The sequence below is a fragment of the Lissotriton vulgaris genome, chromosome 7, assembly GCF_964263255.1.
Source record: "Lissotriton vulgaris chromosome 7, aLisVul1.2, whole genome shotgun sequence".
NCBI lineage: Eukaryota > Metazoa > Chordata > Amphibia > Caudata > Salamandridae > Lissotriton > Lissotriton vulgaris.
The window spans coordinates 1312107420-1312124703 of record NC_141695.1 but is presented as its reverse complement, the minus strand read 5'-3'; the positions used below and the strand labels follow the sequence as shown (position 1 = coordinate 1312124703).

The 17284-nt window shown below is 42.2% G+C and overlaps 1 protein-coding gene across 1 annotated transcript in view; it reads left to right on the top strand.

Moving 5' to 3' along the window:
- LOC147703577 (uncharacterized) overlaps positions 1–10642 on the top strand; it is a 328904-nt gene extending 318262 nt beyond the window's left edge. The window contains exons 13-15 of the mRNA XM_086929517.1: positions 6649–6711; positions 9058–9120; positions 10638–10642. Coding sequence (XP_086785643.1) covers positions 6649–6711; positions 9058–9120; positions 10638–10642 — 131 coding nt within the window. The remainder of the gene's footprint in view (positions 1–6648; positions 6712–9057; positions 9121–10637) is intronic.
- Positions 10643–17284: the final 6642 nt, after the last annotated feature.

Below are 17284 nucleotides of genomic sequence, written 5' to 3'. Positions count from 1 at the left end.
CTGTTAGATGAATGTTCAGGTCAAACAGACTTCTCTGAAAATAATCAGCAGGATTGTCAGGAGTTTTTAATGTATATGCTTGATGTATTGCAAGATGAGGGTGTAGATGTAGATCACCTGTTTGGGCTTTCGTATCAATGGCAGCATGACTGCGAGAATTGTATGGTAACAAGAACTACTAGTGTAGACTCAGAAAGATTTATATATTTAACTTTGCCAGAAAGTAAATCAGTCTCCTTTAATAAGCTAGTAAATGCAGCTGATCACAACATGGAGTGTAGCCAATGTAAATCTGAAATGATGTCAACATTATTTATACGAAGATATGGCCAGTATGTCATTTTAATGATCCAACGATGTAGGCCTGATGGATCAAAATTGTCAACTTTAATAAAAAAATGTGTTGCTTCTCAGCTGTCAATATCAGGAAGGACTTTTGTAACTGTAGCAATTATCTATCACGATGGTCCTTCAACAACATCAGGACATTACACAGCTTATTTAAAGTCTAGAAACGGCTGGTCATTCTGCAACGATTCTGTTGTAACTTTCAAAAAAAAATTGCCGTTTGACCTTAAAGATTCTTACCTGGTGTTTTTAAAACCAAAATTTTAAGGAAAGAATCTCGGGATTTCCTCTGAGGAATTGCAAAAGGTTCATGAAGTAGAGGGAATGTAAGTCTGCAATGCTGTCTAGATTATTGGTCCAAAACTTTTAATTATAATGTCATTTTAAAAATCCAATTATATAAACCTGATGCAAGTAAGTCTGCTTCATAGTAAGCAGTATCAGTGTCATAGGAAAAGTAGAACATGAGTGAGCAAGAAGGGTAAGATATTAGTAGTCCAGGATTGTGAAAGTAATCTTAAATGTTTTCTTTTTGAAAGTTGCAAAAATAGAAAATGACGGGATTTGATTAGAAGAATTACAAGAGTTGTGAATCGCTGCAACATGATTTGGCCAAGTGGAAACATGTGGTAGAATGTGAGAAGTCTTTTATTGTATGTAACATATTTTTCAAAACGATGGAGGTTTTCTTTCAGAAAGTGACGGGCTGAAAATATTTATAGCACAACAGAGTGTACGCTGTTCATAGGACATCCTTCGACGTTATGGAAAGTAAGTTAATTTTAAGGAGTTTTGAATTCAGATTTCTTAGGTTGTATGGGTTTTTTAAACACAATCATTTTGATTGTGTTTTTTTCCCCGCTGTTACATGATGAATACCTTCAAGTCACTGATTTAAGTGAAATTTGATATATTCTGCGAACAGCAAAAATAAACCATTTAACATGTGTAATTAATGTTCTACTTTTTGTACTTATGATATACATTTAGAAATGTGAGGTAGATATGGAGAAACTGAGGCTTTTGTAAGTGTCAAAGTTAATGCTTACAGTGCTGCACTTCTGGGTACTGTTTTTTTGGTAACTGAATAGGCCGCACCTCAAAGAAACCTCTTGAAAGGACACATCTTATTTGCATCCTGAAACAATCATTTAAAATGTTAGACACAATTTTATGATGGCTTTACATCTCTTTTGCGCTGGTATTGCATCACTATTGTGAGACATCAGCAGTGCAAAAGATGCACCATGTTCCAAAATAGGCCTCAGTTTTTCAGCATCAAGATACTGTTTGCTTAAAATATATATCTTTAGGATTGTGTAGGGGACGTAGAGAAGCAGAGGCTTCAATAAATGTCAAAGTTGTTGAAAAACTGTTTGTTCTTGAACCTTTTCCCTTGTCTTTTCTAATTTTTAAATACATGTTTTAATATTTTTGAAATGTTTGTTCTCTCTTTTACAGATTGAAAGTATGAAAAAAAAATTGAAAAAGTTAACAAGAATTATAAGGTAAATGTTTTCTACTCTTTCTACCCGCAATCCACTGCTGATGATGTCACTGACCATGTCATGAATGATGTAATAAGTGGACATGACTTACTTCATTGGTAGGCCTTCACATGTATTAATGCATACACTGCTGCACTTCTGCGTTCTGTTTCATATGCTGGACTACATCTGCACTATGAGATACCTAAGCAAAGGCAACACAGGTGATGTGATTGTGAAATGAGCAAAAGAAACTCCACGTTTTTCAATTACATTACTTGTGTTTTCTAAGTTTACGAATGACATTGTGCAGATGAAGTTTAGGTCTGTCTATGGACACAGAAGAGGTCTGGCTGTTGTTCAAGAGTGAAGTGGACATGTTTTACTTCAATGGTAGGCCTTCACATGTATTATCTCCTCTGTATTCTTCAACAAGCATAAATTTGATATGCAACCCTGAGTAGGCCTCACCTTAAACAAACTTTTGGAGAGGACACACCTTATCGTCATCCTGAATCAATCATTTAATCTATCACATTTAACATCTATTAGTTCTACTGCTTCATTTCTTTAATCCTTACTTTCCTGCGTTTGCTACTTCCCTCATTCCTTTCTCTATTACTTAATTATTCTACTCCTTCCACTATTTTTCTCAGTCCCTCTCTTCTCATACTTCTTCATTCTTATTTACTCATTCTGTCTCTATTAATGTTACTGTTTCTGAATGATCTCAAAATTTTTTTTAAAACAAGAACAGTAAGTATAAGGGTAGGAAACAGACAGTTATGTTACAAGAAAGACAGCTATAGGAAGTAAACAAAAGATACTGTTACTCGCAATCCACTGCTGATGATGTCACTGACCATGTCAAGAATGATGTAATATGTGACATGATCAGCAGTGGATTGCGGGTAACAGTATCTTTTGTTTACTTCTTATAGCTGTCTTTCTTTTAACATAACTGTCTGTTTCCTTCCCTTATACTTACTGTTCTTTTTTTAAAAAAAAATTTTGGGTTCGCTCCCGGTTCGCGTACCGGAGTGCGAACTGGGAGCGAACTAAAAGAAATAGAGGTTGGCAGAGTTTCAAAAATTCTACCAATTTTTTTTATAATGGGGAGGTAGTTCTGAAAAGAACTTTTTTTTTGGTTTTTGTTGTTTTACATTTTTTTTATTATTTTTCTGAACATTTTTTATATTTTTTTTGTATTTTCTGAACATTTTGATATTTTTTTGTTTTTTTGGGGGAGGGTGGAAACAAAAATGATTCATTGGAAAGGGCTCAACAGGAGCAACGAAAAAAAGAATTTATGGTTTGGGGCGTTTCGGGCAAACATGATTAGTAATAGCTTTCACAATTAGAGTAATGCTACTTTCTCTGTAGCAAATTATTTGGTTACAGCGCACGCACACTTGCTTCACTTCCCCAAAGTTCATTTGAATAGTAGGGACCATCTCCCTCGCCTCTGGTCCCGACACTTCTTGAACCACCGATCTTCTTGCCATCACAGGGGGATTTTGAAGCTCATCTTGAAGCTGGGCAGCACTATAATTGTTTGGGTGCCACCTACTCATATGCCTATGCATAGTATAATTTCCGAAGCTGTATTTCTTATCAGTCCCCCTTGACAGTCTTTCTTTGCATATACGGCAAAACACATATCTTGCATTCACTTTTTTTTGCCCCTCTGGAAATTAAAAAAATTGCCAGATGTAGTTTTCTTTTCTATTATACCTCCTGGGCTCCTCTGGCAAAAACTCTGGCTCATCCTGCTCATCCTCCTCTTCCTGATCTGCCTCTTCTTGTAAGATTACTTTAGCAGGTGGTCCTCTCTTCCCATGAGGAGGTGGAGGTGGTGGTGGGGTCCACCAGCTGAAGCAACTAGTGAAGCCATTGCTCAACTATGAAAAAGGGTCTTTCTCTCACCAAGATGAAAGTCAGAGTGAGGAAAGAAGGAGGGGTTTTCATCATTTGGGAAAAGGAAAAGTTCTAAACCAATGAAAAGTGTTAATTTTAGATCACATGACCTAGTATTACATCATTAGGAAACCAAAAGTGAAATGAACCAATGAAAAGTGTTATTACCGAGTCACATGACCTGCTGTGTTTACGTTTTGCGCTTTGCTCCGCTTTCCGGTCCGCTTCCGGGTCCGCTAACTTGGCGCGTCAAATGACATATTACGCGACAACGCAAAACGTCATTCTAACGTAACAGTTACGCTAAAGGAACGTTTACCGGTTCGCGGACCGAGTCGCGGCTTTAAATTGAGCTAACGGGAAGCTGACCGGTTCGCGGACTGGGAGCGAAACAAAAAAAAATTTTTTTTAAAAATTGTATCAAAAACATGTAAAATATATTTTGAGATTTAAAGAAGAATACATTTTACAGCTACAGATATTAGCATTTAAAGAACCAATGAAATTCACTGAAAAAACCATAGGTTATAGACCATATATAGTTAGGAATTAGCATTTACAAAACCTTGAAAATTCACTGAAAAAACCATAGGTTATAGACCATATATAGTTAGGAATTAGCATTTACAAAACCTTATTTTAATCACACAAAACCATTGAAATTCCATATATAGTTAGTTGCACTAACTATATATCGCGCACCCGCAATCCACTGCTGATGATGTCACATATTACATCATTCATGACATGGTCAGTGACATCACTGATGACATCACTGATGACAACATCCAGTGACTGTATGTTTCTGTAAAGTTAAAATATGTCTTACATATTGAAGAATGAGTGGATGTATAAGTGTCTGGATGAAGGATTTAGTAGGTGCATGACTGACTGTATGAGTGAGTGATTAAATGTGGCTCACTGAGTGCATGGGTTAGTGACTAAACTGTCTTAATTTGTGCATCATTATGTCTGTTGTTCTGTAAACTGTTGCATGTGTTGATCAGTAGCTATATGAGTAACTATATGGGTTATTGATTGGTTGCCCAAGTATTTGTATAGGAGACTGAGTGTGTGTGTGGGTGGCTGGGAGGTGTGTAACTCTGTGCATAAATGTGTGAGCAGTTGATTCACTAGCTGTATGGGTTCAAAAGTGCATGTGGAATCAGCTGTATGGGCGGTTGACTGTGTGCATGAGTGTATTTGTGAGTGAATGGATAGCTCAGTGCTACATGTCAAAGTAAGTACATATGTAAAACACAGTACATGTGAGAGTTGACATATATAAATAACTGTGCATAAGAGCCAGTGAATGTGTGCGTGGCTGTATGGATCATTGTGAACTTGTATCAGGGATTGTATAAGAGAGTAAATATGTGTTAGTATATGTTTGAATAAGTAAAGTTTGTATAACTGTATAGTTGAGGAAATGGAGGTGTGATTGATTCTTTGCATGACTGACTAGGTGTGTGAGTAACTCCATGGATGAGTGACAGTCTGTGAGTGTCTGTTTACACTGATTGTATCTAAGGTTATATTAGAGTCTGAAGAGGTTCATCGTATTATCACATGAATGATATAATCAGTGATGTGATCAGTTATGGCAAATGAGATGTCATCAGTGATGTCATCAGTGATGTCATTTGAGATGTCATCAGTGATGTCATCAGTGATATCATCAGTGATGTCATTTGAGATGTCATCAGTGATGTCATCAGTGATGTCATTTGAGATGTCATCAGTGATGTCATCAGTGATGTCACTGACCTTGTCATGAATGATGTAATATGTGACATCATCAGCAGTGGATTGCGGGTGCGCGATATATAGTTAGTGCAACTAACTATATATGGAATTTCAATGGTTTTGTGTGATTAAAATAAGGTTTTGTAAATGCTAATTCCTAACTATATATGGCTATAACCTATGGTTTTTTCAGTGAATATATATATATGTATATGTATATATCAGCAAACACTTCCAGTCGAAACAGGAAAAAGCGGAGTGCACTCACGGAAGGTAATTTCCACTAAGTTTTTATTTTCAAGTCATAAAAACGGGTGTTCGGTCACAGCATGAACTAACGCGTTTCGGTGTCCATGAGACCTTGGTCACGGTTGCAATCACTTGTGTGTGTGTGTGTTTTTTATTGTTAAGGTCACCTGACTTAATGTTTTCAAAGTTTTTTTTAAAAAAGGGAAAAAAGGGGAAAATTAAACTTGGCGCTAAGCCTTGTGGTTCATGTAGTTTTACACATTATTTAGAATCAAAAGGTGATTATATAAACTTCCTTAATATCTACAATGATGCAGATGTTATGAACGGATAAAACCCTCCAGTGGGTTTTAAAAAAAGCATGATTTACTTTTTCAATCAAACTTTTGTATTTTTCCGACAGCATGAATGCAGACATATGCACTAAACAGCTGTAGATACTGCTGTGTACTTATTTGACCCTCCAGTGGGTATATCCAACACATATGAATGCATTCACGTGCAAATCACCTTGCAAACATTCTGCCTTGCTAATAGGCGATAGCTGTGTTAGCGACTGTTTTCAGTCACTAACAGTTTGGGTACGCCCACTTTACATGTCATTAGCGATAAATATCGCTACCATGCAAAGCGGGCCCCAAACCTGTAGCTATCGCCTAAAAGCTGTCGCTAACTGCTGTTAGCGACAGCTTGCTAATAGGGTGATGTAAATATCGCCGCTTTAGAGGGAAAAAGTCCAGCTATAGCTGCGTTATCGCCCTTGATAATATGCCCCAGAGTTCATCAAGAACCGTTGTCTCTTAGATAGCTCTTGCTTATCAGCAAAATCTCCAACACCCACATTCTGTGGTTGTTCTCTTAGTAGTCTTGCTATTAAAACTTTTTTCCTTGTTATTTAAAGAAGCAGTGGCTGATGTAACAATGCAAGAGGATGTGGGACACCTCAAGAATGAAAAATGCTCGGGTATGTTTTGTGGTTGAACGTTCACTGACCTACATCTCTTTCCGTGCCTAGATCTGACATTTGCAGGATATTTTTTATCACTTCTTGATTAGATAAATGTGTGCTCTTTCATGAATCTTTGTTTCCAATTATCATTCTGTCTGGCACCAAAATAGCTTTTTACTCCATATTTATGCCTCCACTTTTCTTTGTCATGCTTGCAATTGTGTTCCCCTACATCACTTTTGCCTAAAGTTATTGGGCGGGTGTCAAGGACTGCTTTAGCTGTCTCTCCAGACTGTCTGTAAGTTATACACAACATAGAAGGGGAATTTGGGTCACCCCACTCTGCCATTGCATGCTTGAAGTGTTAGGCACATTTTGGTGCAGTCCACTGAACAGCATTCTTATAGTGTCACACTGAAGCAGTCTCTTTACATTGTTGGCAAGGTAACATGCTAGGAAAGAACAGTGACATGGTGTCCAGTGAACTTCAGTTTCAATGCTTAACACGCTCACACCCACCCCCACCCCAGCATTCTCGCAATTCCCCAGCTCACTGACCCAGTTGACTGGGCAGAATTGAGAAGCCCTGGTCAACTAGCGCAGGGCAGGAACCCACAATGCATCATTCTGTCAGTACTTATAGGCACAGTATAGGAAACGCTGGACAGTACTCTCTCACACAAAGAACAGGAACAGCGTATTAATCCAAAGTGCAAGCTTCTTCTACACACTATGTGCAGCTCAATCACCCGAAGCGCATACTTCCCTAACACAAAGAGCCAGAACAATACTGTCTTCCACAGTCAAGCTTCTCTCAAGGTGCAAAACCTGCAGTACAAGCATCTGCCTTGGAAGCTTCCGTCTCACACATCAGGTATATTGCAGGCTTTCTTCTGCATACATCCAGAACATAAGCAGCAAGCGCATCAGTGCAAGTTTTCACTTAACACAGAGACTGACTATATCGCTGCCAAGAGAAGAACAACTTTTGCTAACAGAGAACAGGTACACAGCAGGCATCTGTAGTTCAAGCTTCCCTCACACACAGAGTAGGTGCAATGCAGATATACAGAGTGCAAGCTTCCATCACATGCACCATGTATAGTAAAGAATGCTCTTACAATCATTTCCAGTCACTTTAAGACACTTCACTGGCTCCCAATAGAGAAACAGTCTATTTTCAAATCATTGTGTAATGGTCATTCCTTAGAAAATCTAATCCACGCAATTTTTCTGCCCCGGATTTACCTAGACCACAGAAAGAGCAGTTCCAGAACAGGAGAATTATGGGGATTAATCGAATCCACTTGTAGTTGAGGCTATAACATGAAAGAGGCAAAGAGAGAGGACACTGTTCAGTAGCAGTGGATCCTGATTTGGGCTCTAGAGGTTCCTCCTTTTGGTCAGATTTTCTCTTCAAATGAGTCCTGCTTCACTGATCAAGCCTGTGGGCTAATTGTTGACCTCACTTTTTATGTGACCTGGTTCCACCTGAGTTCATGAAAGTCAGTTTGGTAAATTCATCAGAGTCTCAACAAACTACTTCCCAGCTTCCCCAGTGATCGTGATAACACTAACCAACCCAAAAGTCTACTTTACATTTCGCAACATCTAATTAACCTCGAAGATAGACAGAATACTTTTCCATGAGTGAACCCTATAAAATTGTTAAATATACTTTTACATTAATTTCTCCAATAATCACCATGATAATTTGTTGCGTCTACGTAATACATTTGGACAGTTATAAATTATACCTTCATCTGAATCTTAAATTACTGAGATCCTGGTTAAAGATGTGGTGGATGGGTCACTCCATCACAAATGTGACAGATATCCTGCCCCCATATTACAAATGCCATAGGATATAATGTACTAGTAATAATGTGAACGGTTTAGTCCTAAGGTTTGTGACAGAGTAACCCATCCCCCAAACTCTAAATCAAGCCCACAATATTTACTTTATCTCATTGTGTGTGTTAATTGCTATCCTCAGCACTTGGCAGCACCTCGAGCTTGGGCGGCTCTGTTTAAAGGAAGAACCAAAGTGAAGTCACTGAGACTTTGCGTTTGCTCTGTGTTTGAATGACCTACATTAGAATCATGCAGAAACTCAGCTAAAGTTGTTTAGGCCTCTAGTGATTCTTCCACTGATACTGTGAATATTGCTTACTTCAGTTTTTTCCGTCTTTTTAATGCTGCCTTCATCATTTTGTTTATTTCTTCCTCTCTCTCTCTCTGTGCATGTTTTTGTTCTTCTCTGTCACCTTTTCAAGGCGCCTCTGACGGGAATCTATTTTGTCATCATAGTATTTGTCGTAATTGGTCTTGTTATTAAAACCTTTCTTATTAAATTTTAAGAACCAGTAGCTGAGGATACAGTGGAAGAAGATCTTGGAGAAATTAAGAAGAAATTGTGTACTGGTATGTACTGCATTATATTTTAGCATTTTTCTTTATTACAGGGTGTTGTAGCAGATGTTTCTCGAAATGAGGTGCTGTACATAAATAACTTGTTTTTTATATTTTGTATACCTAAATGGGTAAGTCATATACTATGTTGTGGTATTAACATATGGATTTGTGGGGGGCGTGGCTAGGCGCCGGCTAAAATGGCCGCTTAAGTCGGAGCTCTGGGCGACCGAGCCACCAACAATAGCAAATCCGGCCATAATCTGACAAAATCTGTAAACCGCCGGTAGTGTGGGAACCCCCAGGGACTTCTTCGCCCTCCGGTCCAACTCCGGCCCCTCTACGATCCTCTGCTGCCGAACGGCGACCCAAAGAGCCGCCGCCCGGGACGGGGCCTGGAGCGGGACCACACAGGGAGCGGCCTCCTATGTTAGGCGAGGCCCCAGCTTACTGGAATACAGAACTAGGATTAGAGATCACAGACGAACAGCGGGATTATTGTTGTTTGCAAACAAAGCATATCTCGGCTAGTAGTAGCATTACACATTTCACATTTTTAAACCAACCCTATTACACCCCAGTCAAAATGTATAAATAAAAATTGAAGGAATCGGACCACTGTGACAGATGTAGATGCGCAGGAGCAAATTTTCTTCATCTGGCCTGGGATTGCTCAGGGGTGAATGAATACTGGAGGCAGTTCTTTGAGGCACCAAACACAGATGACATATCTTCCCTTGGAGCCTGATCTCCTGACGGCACTACTAGGTTACACTGCACTGGTGGCGAAGCCCCACCATTGCTTTATATCACTTGCTTTACTAATGGCTAAGTGCCATATCGCTTGCAGATGGGGCAGGGGCAGGGCGCCCAAATTTAAGGACTGGCTCTCTGATCTCACCAATTGTCAGGAAAAATTGTGTACCTATGGTGAGCTACTCCCTGTGTCTTCCCGCCCCAGAGATATTTGGGATCCCCTGAAGGCTTACCTTGCTGCCAGGATTTCAGACTCTACTGAGGACACTAATATGGAATCAGCAACATAGACCCCTGGATGTGACTCGTGCATGTAATGCCTTTTACTGTAGGTGGTAATATTGTGATAATCTTGTAGTTCAATTGCATATGGGTGGCTATAAGAGAGGGGATATATGCCCATTAGATTCTGGATTAATGATATTTGTGCACACATTTACTCCCCTCTTTTGAATACCCTAGGATTGTAAAAATCGTGAATTGTAAGATGTGTGGTTTGATGTCAATGAGTGTGCCCAGTAACAACGGCATGACGAGCAGGACCTTCTTTTCCTTGTTTTATTTATTATTTTTTTCTTTCTACAATTCTTATGAATGTATTGACTAATATCGGATGCTACACAATGAAATGCCTGTCTATGCTTAAATATGATGTAATGGTTACATATTGTTTAAAAAACAATAAATAAAGAGTTAAAAAAATATATATGTTTACAAAAACTTGAAGTGTAAGTGTAAAAGTTTGAAAAATAATTCATGTTTACATGTTTCAGCTTAACATTAGTGTATATACGTATAAATCTCTTATCCCTACAGTGAGTGAATTTCATTACTACATTTAAAACGCTTTACACACGTTAATGAAGATTAGGCACACTGTAAATATAATGTCAATTGCAAGTATATAATTGTATTTCTGTTACGTATACGGGTGGAACCTAAATTACGCTGCTTCACAACTTACACACTCAGATATCATTCTGATATAATCACCTTTGTTTGGGACTAAGCCAGCCTCTACAGTTCTTGTCAATAACCCAGGAGGTTCACACATCCATCTCCTTTTAGCAGGTAGCATTCCCCTCCCCTACTGGCAATTCCTGTTCATTGAGTTCATGAACATTTTTCAAACTTTACAGCCCTTCTGACCACAGAGTTTGTTGCAATGAGTCTTTTTAGGTCGAGGGACCGTCGCTTCTCACTGCGAAGCCCCGAAGTCCCGAAGAATTAATGTTTTGGAGTTAGGGGCTTTGAACCCGCCTCTCTCCTCCATTCTCCTCCATTGGCTGGCTTCCTAAATGGAGGCCAGCCATTGGAGGAGAATGGAGTCACTCCAATAAAGCCCTGTCTCTTTCGGATTCGGGGGCATGTTTTTTTCATTCTTTACCCCTGTGATGTCACCCGTCACTCAGAACCCAAAAACACGCTCCCAAATCCAAAAATGTTCGGAGCTTTAGGCCGCCATTTCTGCCCAACCGCCTGACACGACAGACCGTTTCGATGCTCCTGCTCTCTCCCTCCGTTGTTAAATCCTAGCTCTCTCTGCCTCCCTCCCTCCCCGCTCGAGTGGTGACGTGCCCCCTTTGCCTGCTCTGTCCCTGCTCCAGCTCACTTAACACTTAAATAATACAGCTGGGGAGCATGTGCGCTGATAAGCGGCAGGGAGGCTTGCGGCCTTTGCCGTTAATCACTGCGGGCTCTGCTGGTGGTGGGCAGGGATTTACTGATGGGGTGCCCTGGAGTGGCCCGCTGTCTTCCAGCTCCGCTGGTGGTGTTGCAGCGCGGCGTGGTTCTCCCCTCATGGTGTGAGACACACCGGTGGCTGGAGTGGCGCTCCGGCTTCAGTGCAGGCTGCGGGGCATTGTCTGGCTAACGTGGCATCTTGTGGACTGGAGACGGGACACGCCTGAAGGCAAGGTTCAGCTCTTTGCAGCTGCGGATCGTCCTGGTGGCACTTGGCTCATTGTGCAGCAGCCTCAGGGTGCACAGGGGTACCCTGGCACAGCCCCCGCCTCTCTCTGGGTGGCATGAACATGGTGTGCAGAGAGTGGGGGACTGGAGGCATGAGTCCGGTGGGAGCTGTGACTAGACGCCGCTCAGGGAACCAGCTAGTTAAAGCTTGCACGGGAAGCCACCCTGGCGCAGAACAGGATGATGCGGGGATGTGTGCACTTCGGCGTGTTAGTCCACACACCCGTCTGCCTGGAAGAGGGAGAGAGGCGCTAGACAAAGGAACCGACCGCCTTAAAGATGTGTGCGGTGATCGGTGCCACCTGTGAGGTGGTGGCCGTGTGCGGCACACGGCGAAGGTAATGGACCACGGGGTACAGGAGGTGGCGGGCGTTGTAGAGTCCAGGAGCGCCAGTGTAGAGCCGGTGTTTGTACTCTGCAGACATGCAACAAAGTGCCTTCCGAGGCGCACACGTGTGTATCTCGGATACCAATGCGTCTTGTGCAGCATGTGAGGGGAGGCGGGCTCTAATGGAGCGAGTGGGGTGCACACGCGGTGGGTGATGCAGTGAAGGATTGTTATTACTTTTTGGGAAATGCGAGTAGTCCAGTGACCTCCGCAGGGTGCCGCGAGAGCTCACGTTTTGGCACTCTGGGGACGAATGATGGTGAAGTATTCTGCGCTAGCGCAGAAGTGGTCTGGGCGCTTCTTTTTGCCGTCTTGCACACTCACTAACTGGAAATATTTCCGAGTTCATGCAAATTTTTTTCTGACAACAGTAGTCTGAAAAATAGTCAGTCCCCCCCCTCCCCAGGACATATTCAAGTTATTTATTTAGAACACTCATGAGCGGGCCCCATCATCACAGTCCTGGAGAGTGCCAGACACAAGAAAGCAGCAGGTTATTTACATCACAAGCGGCTGGGAACCAGTCAGTCGTAGGTGTACATAGACATGATGAATTACCAATAGTGGGGGGTGATTAACAGACTCCAAAATAGATGTGGACCGGGGTCACCACTCAATCTCAAGATAGTCTGGCCGCATGCCATGTGAAGCATAACATAAAGGCTAATCGGCCTGTGGTTACAGAATCGGGCAGTGAATCATATATAGGACGTCTGGTTTCTGCAAAGGAAACATGAACTTCAGCAATCCTCTCGCTTTAGCTGGCATGAGTTAATTATAGCAGGGAAGTAAGGATAAATCCATCCTCTCCTTTGCCTCTGCACTCTGACCTACGAGCAATGCACCATGAGAAAGAGGAACCAACATATGCTCTTTGCACTCATAGACAAATGTAAATGTGTCCACAGTTCTTTTTCGTGTATGGGAACAGTGCTGTCTGCTCGGGCAGGAAAATAAGAGTTTAAACGCTCTAATGGAAAAGGAGACTAGATGTGCAACGCAAGCTATTGTTCCCACAGGATGGGATGGCAGATTAGGTTGAGGGGGGGCCTTCGTCTAAAGTATACCCTTCTGAAAATCACCAGTAAGATTTTAGGAACACCAGGAAGTCAAACACGAATATTAAACTGTGCACAAAGTTCCAGGCAGTGACGTCCACACCTGCTTCTTTCAAATCATAACAGTAGCTTATCTTTCATCTGCTATGTGTCTAGCCACCGGAGAACGCCACGTCTAATAAAAAATGAGTTGCGCTGCATTTGTTTTATTTCAGCTGTTTGCTGAGAACAGTGCGCTTTTAGTACGGCTGCTGGTACGCCTCGTACCTTCTATTTACATTGATCGCGCCGTACGCCGCCTCACGCGAGAAGCGTGAGGTGTAGTGGGGCTTCTCCCTGAAAGCCGTACGAAGCATACAAAAGCGATACGAAGCGCCCAGAAGCACTAGTAAGCACCGTACTTTCCAGGAACTTTACCAAAAGCACTGAACTTGCCTAAAAGAACTTAGGGGCTCAATATGATCGCGAACGGGCTTGAGTCCGTCCGCGACCATCGAGGAGGAGGGAACCTCCGCATGGCCTGCGGAGTTCCCTCCTGTCCAATTAGGATGTGACCGCCACCCTGGCGGTCACATCCTCTATTTTTAACATTGCAGCGGTTGCAGCTTCAAGCTGCACCCGCCGCAATGTTAAAAATGCATACATTGCATTTGTATGCAGAAAGCGGCAGGCACCGCGCTCTGCCTGCCGATTAGTGCATACAAATGCAGGGGGGTACCATAGGTACCCCCCATGTGCACCCCCCACGCCCCCTTCACCCAGGGGGCCCGCAACGGGCCCCTGCCGTGAAGCTCCGTATGCTTTTCTTTTTGGGCATCCTAATATGGCTGGCGGTGTCTGAGAGACACCTCCACCATATTAGGGCTTTTCCGACGCGGTTGTAAGCCAACCGCGGCGGAAAAGCTGCGGACGGAAACCAGGACCCACCAGCCATCCTAATGTGGCGGTGGGTCTTTGGTGGGTCCGCTGCGTTTTTTCCGTATCCTCCGGGCCGGCGGTGGCTTCCGCCGGCCCGGAGGATGCGGAAAAACCGCTATCCTAATCTGCCCCTAAACTTGGCAAATAAGAACCGTGGCATTTTTTAAAACATTACTGGAACCTACCCTGATGCCTGAGGACTGTATTTTGAAGCCTGCTTGGCGAGCATCCGGGGGGAGGGGTCGGGGAGGACGTAGCCGAGTGCATGGATTTAGGGCGCACTTGTCCTCTGCGCACTGTAGCGATGTTAAAGTTGAGAGGACTCCCTGTACTGGTCCGCACTCTTTTTCACTCCACAAAGCTGAGGGACGTCTCCCTGCCTGCCAAGGGTGAACTTGGCGCTGTGCTCCCCAAGGAAAGCTACTGCTGAGCACCACAGGGCCGAGAAGTTAGTTTTTCATGGAGACACTGTCCTGCACTTTTCACGTTTAGACGCTGTTGCGAAAGCAGGGTAGCCTCTCACTTTCACAAGCTTCAAAGCGCTTCAAAAGTAGCCCGGTAGTGTTTTTTTTCTCATATAAAGGTGTTTGTTGATATTTTGCTGTAGAATCCTGCTGTTTGTGTGCCCTTTTGCAGAATACGTGCGTCGGGGTCTTTGCCTATTGGACAAAACAATTCTGTGCACAATTAAGACTGTGTAAAGTCTTGTCCCTGTTTGCTTCGTGTGAGCTGCTTTACACAGACTAATATGCTGGCGGAGCCGCTGCGGCACCACCAGGCATGTTAGGAGTTGCCTGTCTACTGCCTTTTCATGGTGGTGAGCCTGCCATGAAAAGGGTGGTGGAGAGGTAGCAAAGGGGGCCCTAACAGGGCCTCCTGTCACTCCTGGAGGTGCATTGGGGGTGTGGGAGGGGCACATGTAGGGCCCTCCTGTTGTTCCAGCCCCCAGTTCCTGCTCGGTGTGGCATGTATGCCCCACAATGCATGAAGGTGCAATTGGAGCTCTGAGAATGGTGGTCTGCATGTCTGGCTCCTCAATAAGCCTGACAGACCGCAGTCTTAGACCACTGCATCAACGCTCACCAGACCAGGATTTACCTCCTAATTTGGCGGGTGGCAGCACCATGGGTTTGGCGATCCTACAGAGATTAGTGCATTGCACTGTGTGCTGTAGGACCAGCAAAGTCAGAATAAAGCCCTTTATGTATTTTATTCAATTTAAATTTGTAGATCAACAGGTACAAATCACTCCTGTGCATATCTATATATATATATATATATATATATATATATATATATATATATATATATATATATATATATATATATATATATATATATATATATTCACTGAAAAAACCATAGGTTATAGACTATATATAGTTGGGAATTAGGATTTACAAAACCTTATTTTACTCACACAAAACCATTGAAATTTGCATACATAGTTAGTTGCACTAACTATATATCGCGCACCCGCAATCCACTGCTGATCATGTCATATATTACATCATTCATGACATGGTCAGTGATATCACCGATGACATCACTGATGACATCTCAAATGACATCACTGATACCATCACTGATGACATCTCAAATGACATCACTGATGACATCACTGATGACATCTCAAATGACATCACTGATGACATCTCATTTGACATTACTGATCACATCACTGATGACATCATTCATGTGATAATACGATGAACCTCTTCAGACATTAATATAACCTTAGATACACTCAATGTAAACAGACACTCACAGACTGTCACTCATCCATGGAGTTACTCACACACCTGGTCAGTCATGCAAAGAATCAATCACACCTCCATTTCCTCAACTATACAGTTATACACACCTTACTTATTCAAACATATACTAACACATATTTACCCTCTTATACAATCCCTGATACAAGTTCACAATGATCCATACAGCCACTCACACATTCACTGGCTCTTATGCACTGTTATTTATATATGTCAACTCTCACATGTACTGTGTTTTACATATGTACTTACTTTGACATGTAGCACTGAGATATCCATTCACTCACCAATACACTCATGCACACAGTCAACCGCCCATACAGCTGTTTCCACATGCACTTTTGAACCCATACATCTAGTGAATCAACTGCTCACACATCTATGCACAGACTCATACACCTCCCAGCAACCCACACACACACTCAGTCTCCCATACAAATACTTGGGCAACCAATCAATAGCCCATATAGTTACTCATATAGCTACTGATCAACACATGCAGCAGTTTACAGAACAACAGACATAATGATGCACAAATTAAGACAGTTTAGTCACTAACCCATGCACTCAGTGAGACACATTTAATCACTCACTCATACAGTCAGTCATGCACCTACTAAATCCTTCATCAAGACACGTATACATCCACTCATTCTTCAATATGTAAGACATATTTTAACTTTACAGAAACATACAGTCACTGGATGTTGTCATCAGTGATGTCATCAGTGATGTCATTTGAGATGTCATCAGTGATGTCATCAGTGATGTCACTGACCATGTCATGAATGATGTAATATGTGACATGATCAGCAGTGGATTGCGGGTGCGCGATATATAGTTAGTGCAACTAACTATGTATGCGCATTTCAATGGTTTTGTGTGAGTAAAATAAGGTTTTGTAAATCCTAATTCCTAACTATATATAGTCTATAACCTATGGTTTTTTCAGTGGATTTTCAAGGTTTTGTAAATGCTAATTCCTAACTATTTTTTTTTACATATATGGGCCTCCTCAGCCACCCTCAGAAAACCTAGGGGGTCAGGATATGTCTCCCGTGCCCCCTTATACCCATTCCCAACATTGTTTATCCTCCATCTTGTGACTAAATTCGTCCGAAACACAAGATGGCTGACTCCCGTTACGCTACCGGTGAGCTACCCGGTTCGCGTACCGGGTAGCGCTTCCACCGCGAAAAAAAAAAAATTATTTTATTTTTTTGCCCCGCGGGGCCCTTTAATAGCCCCCACATCAATCCTAGGGGGTCCGGAGGGGTCTACCTTGCCCCTTTCATTCATTTCCCCCTTCG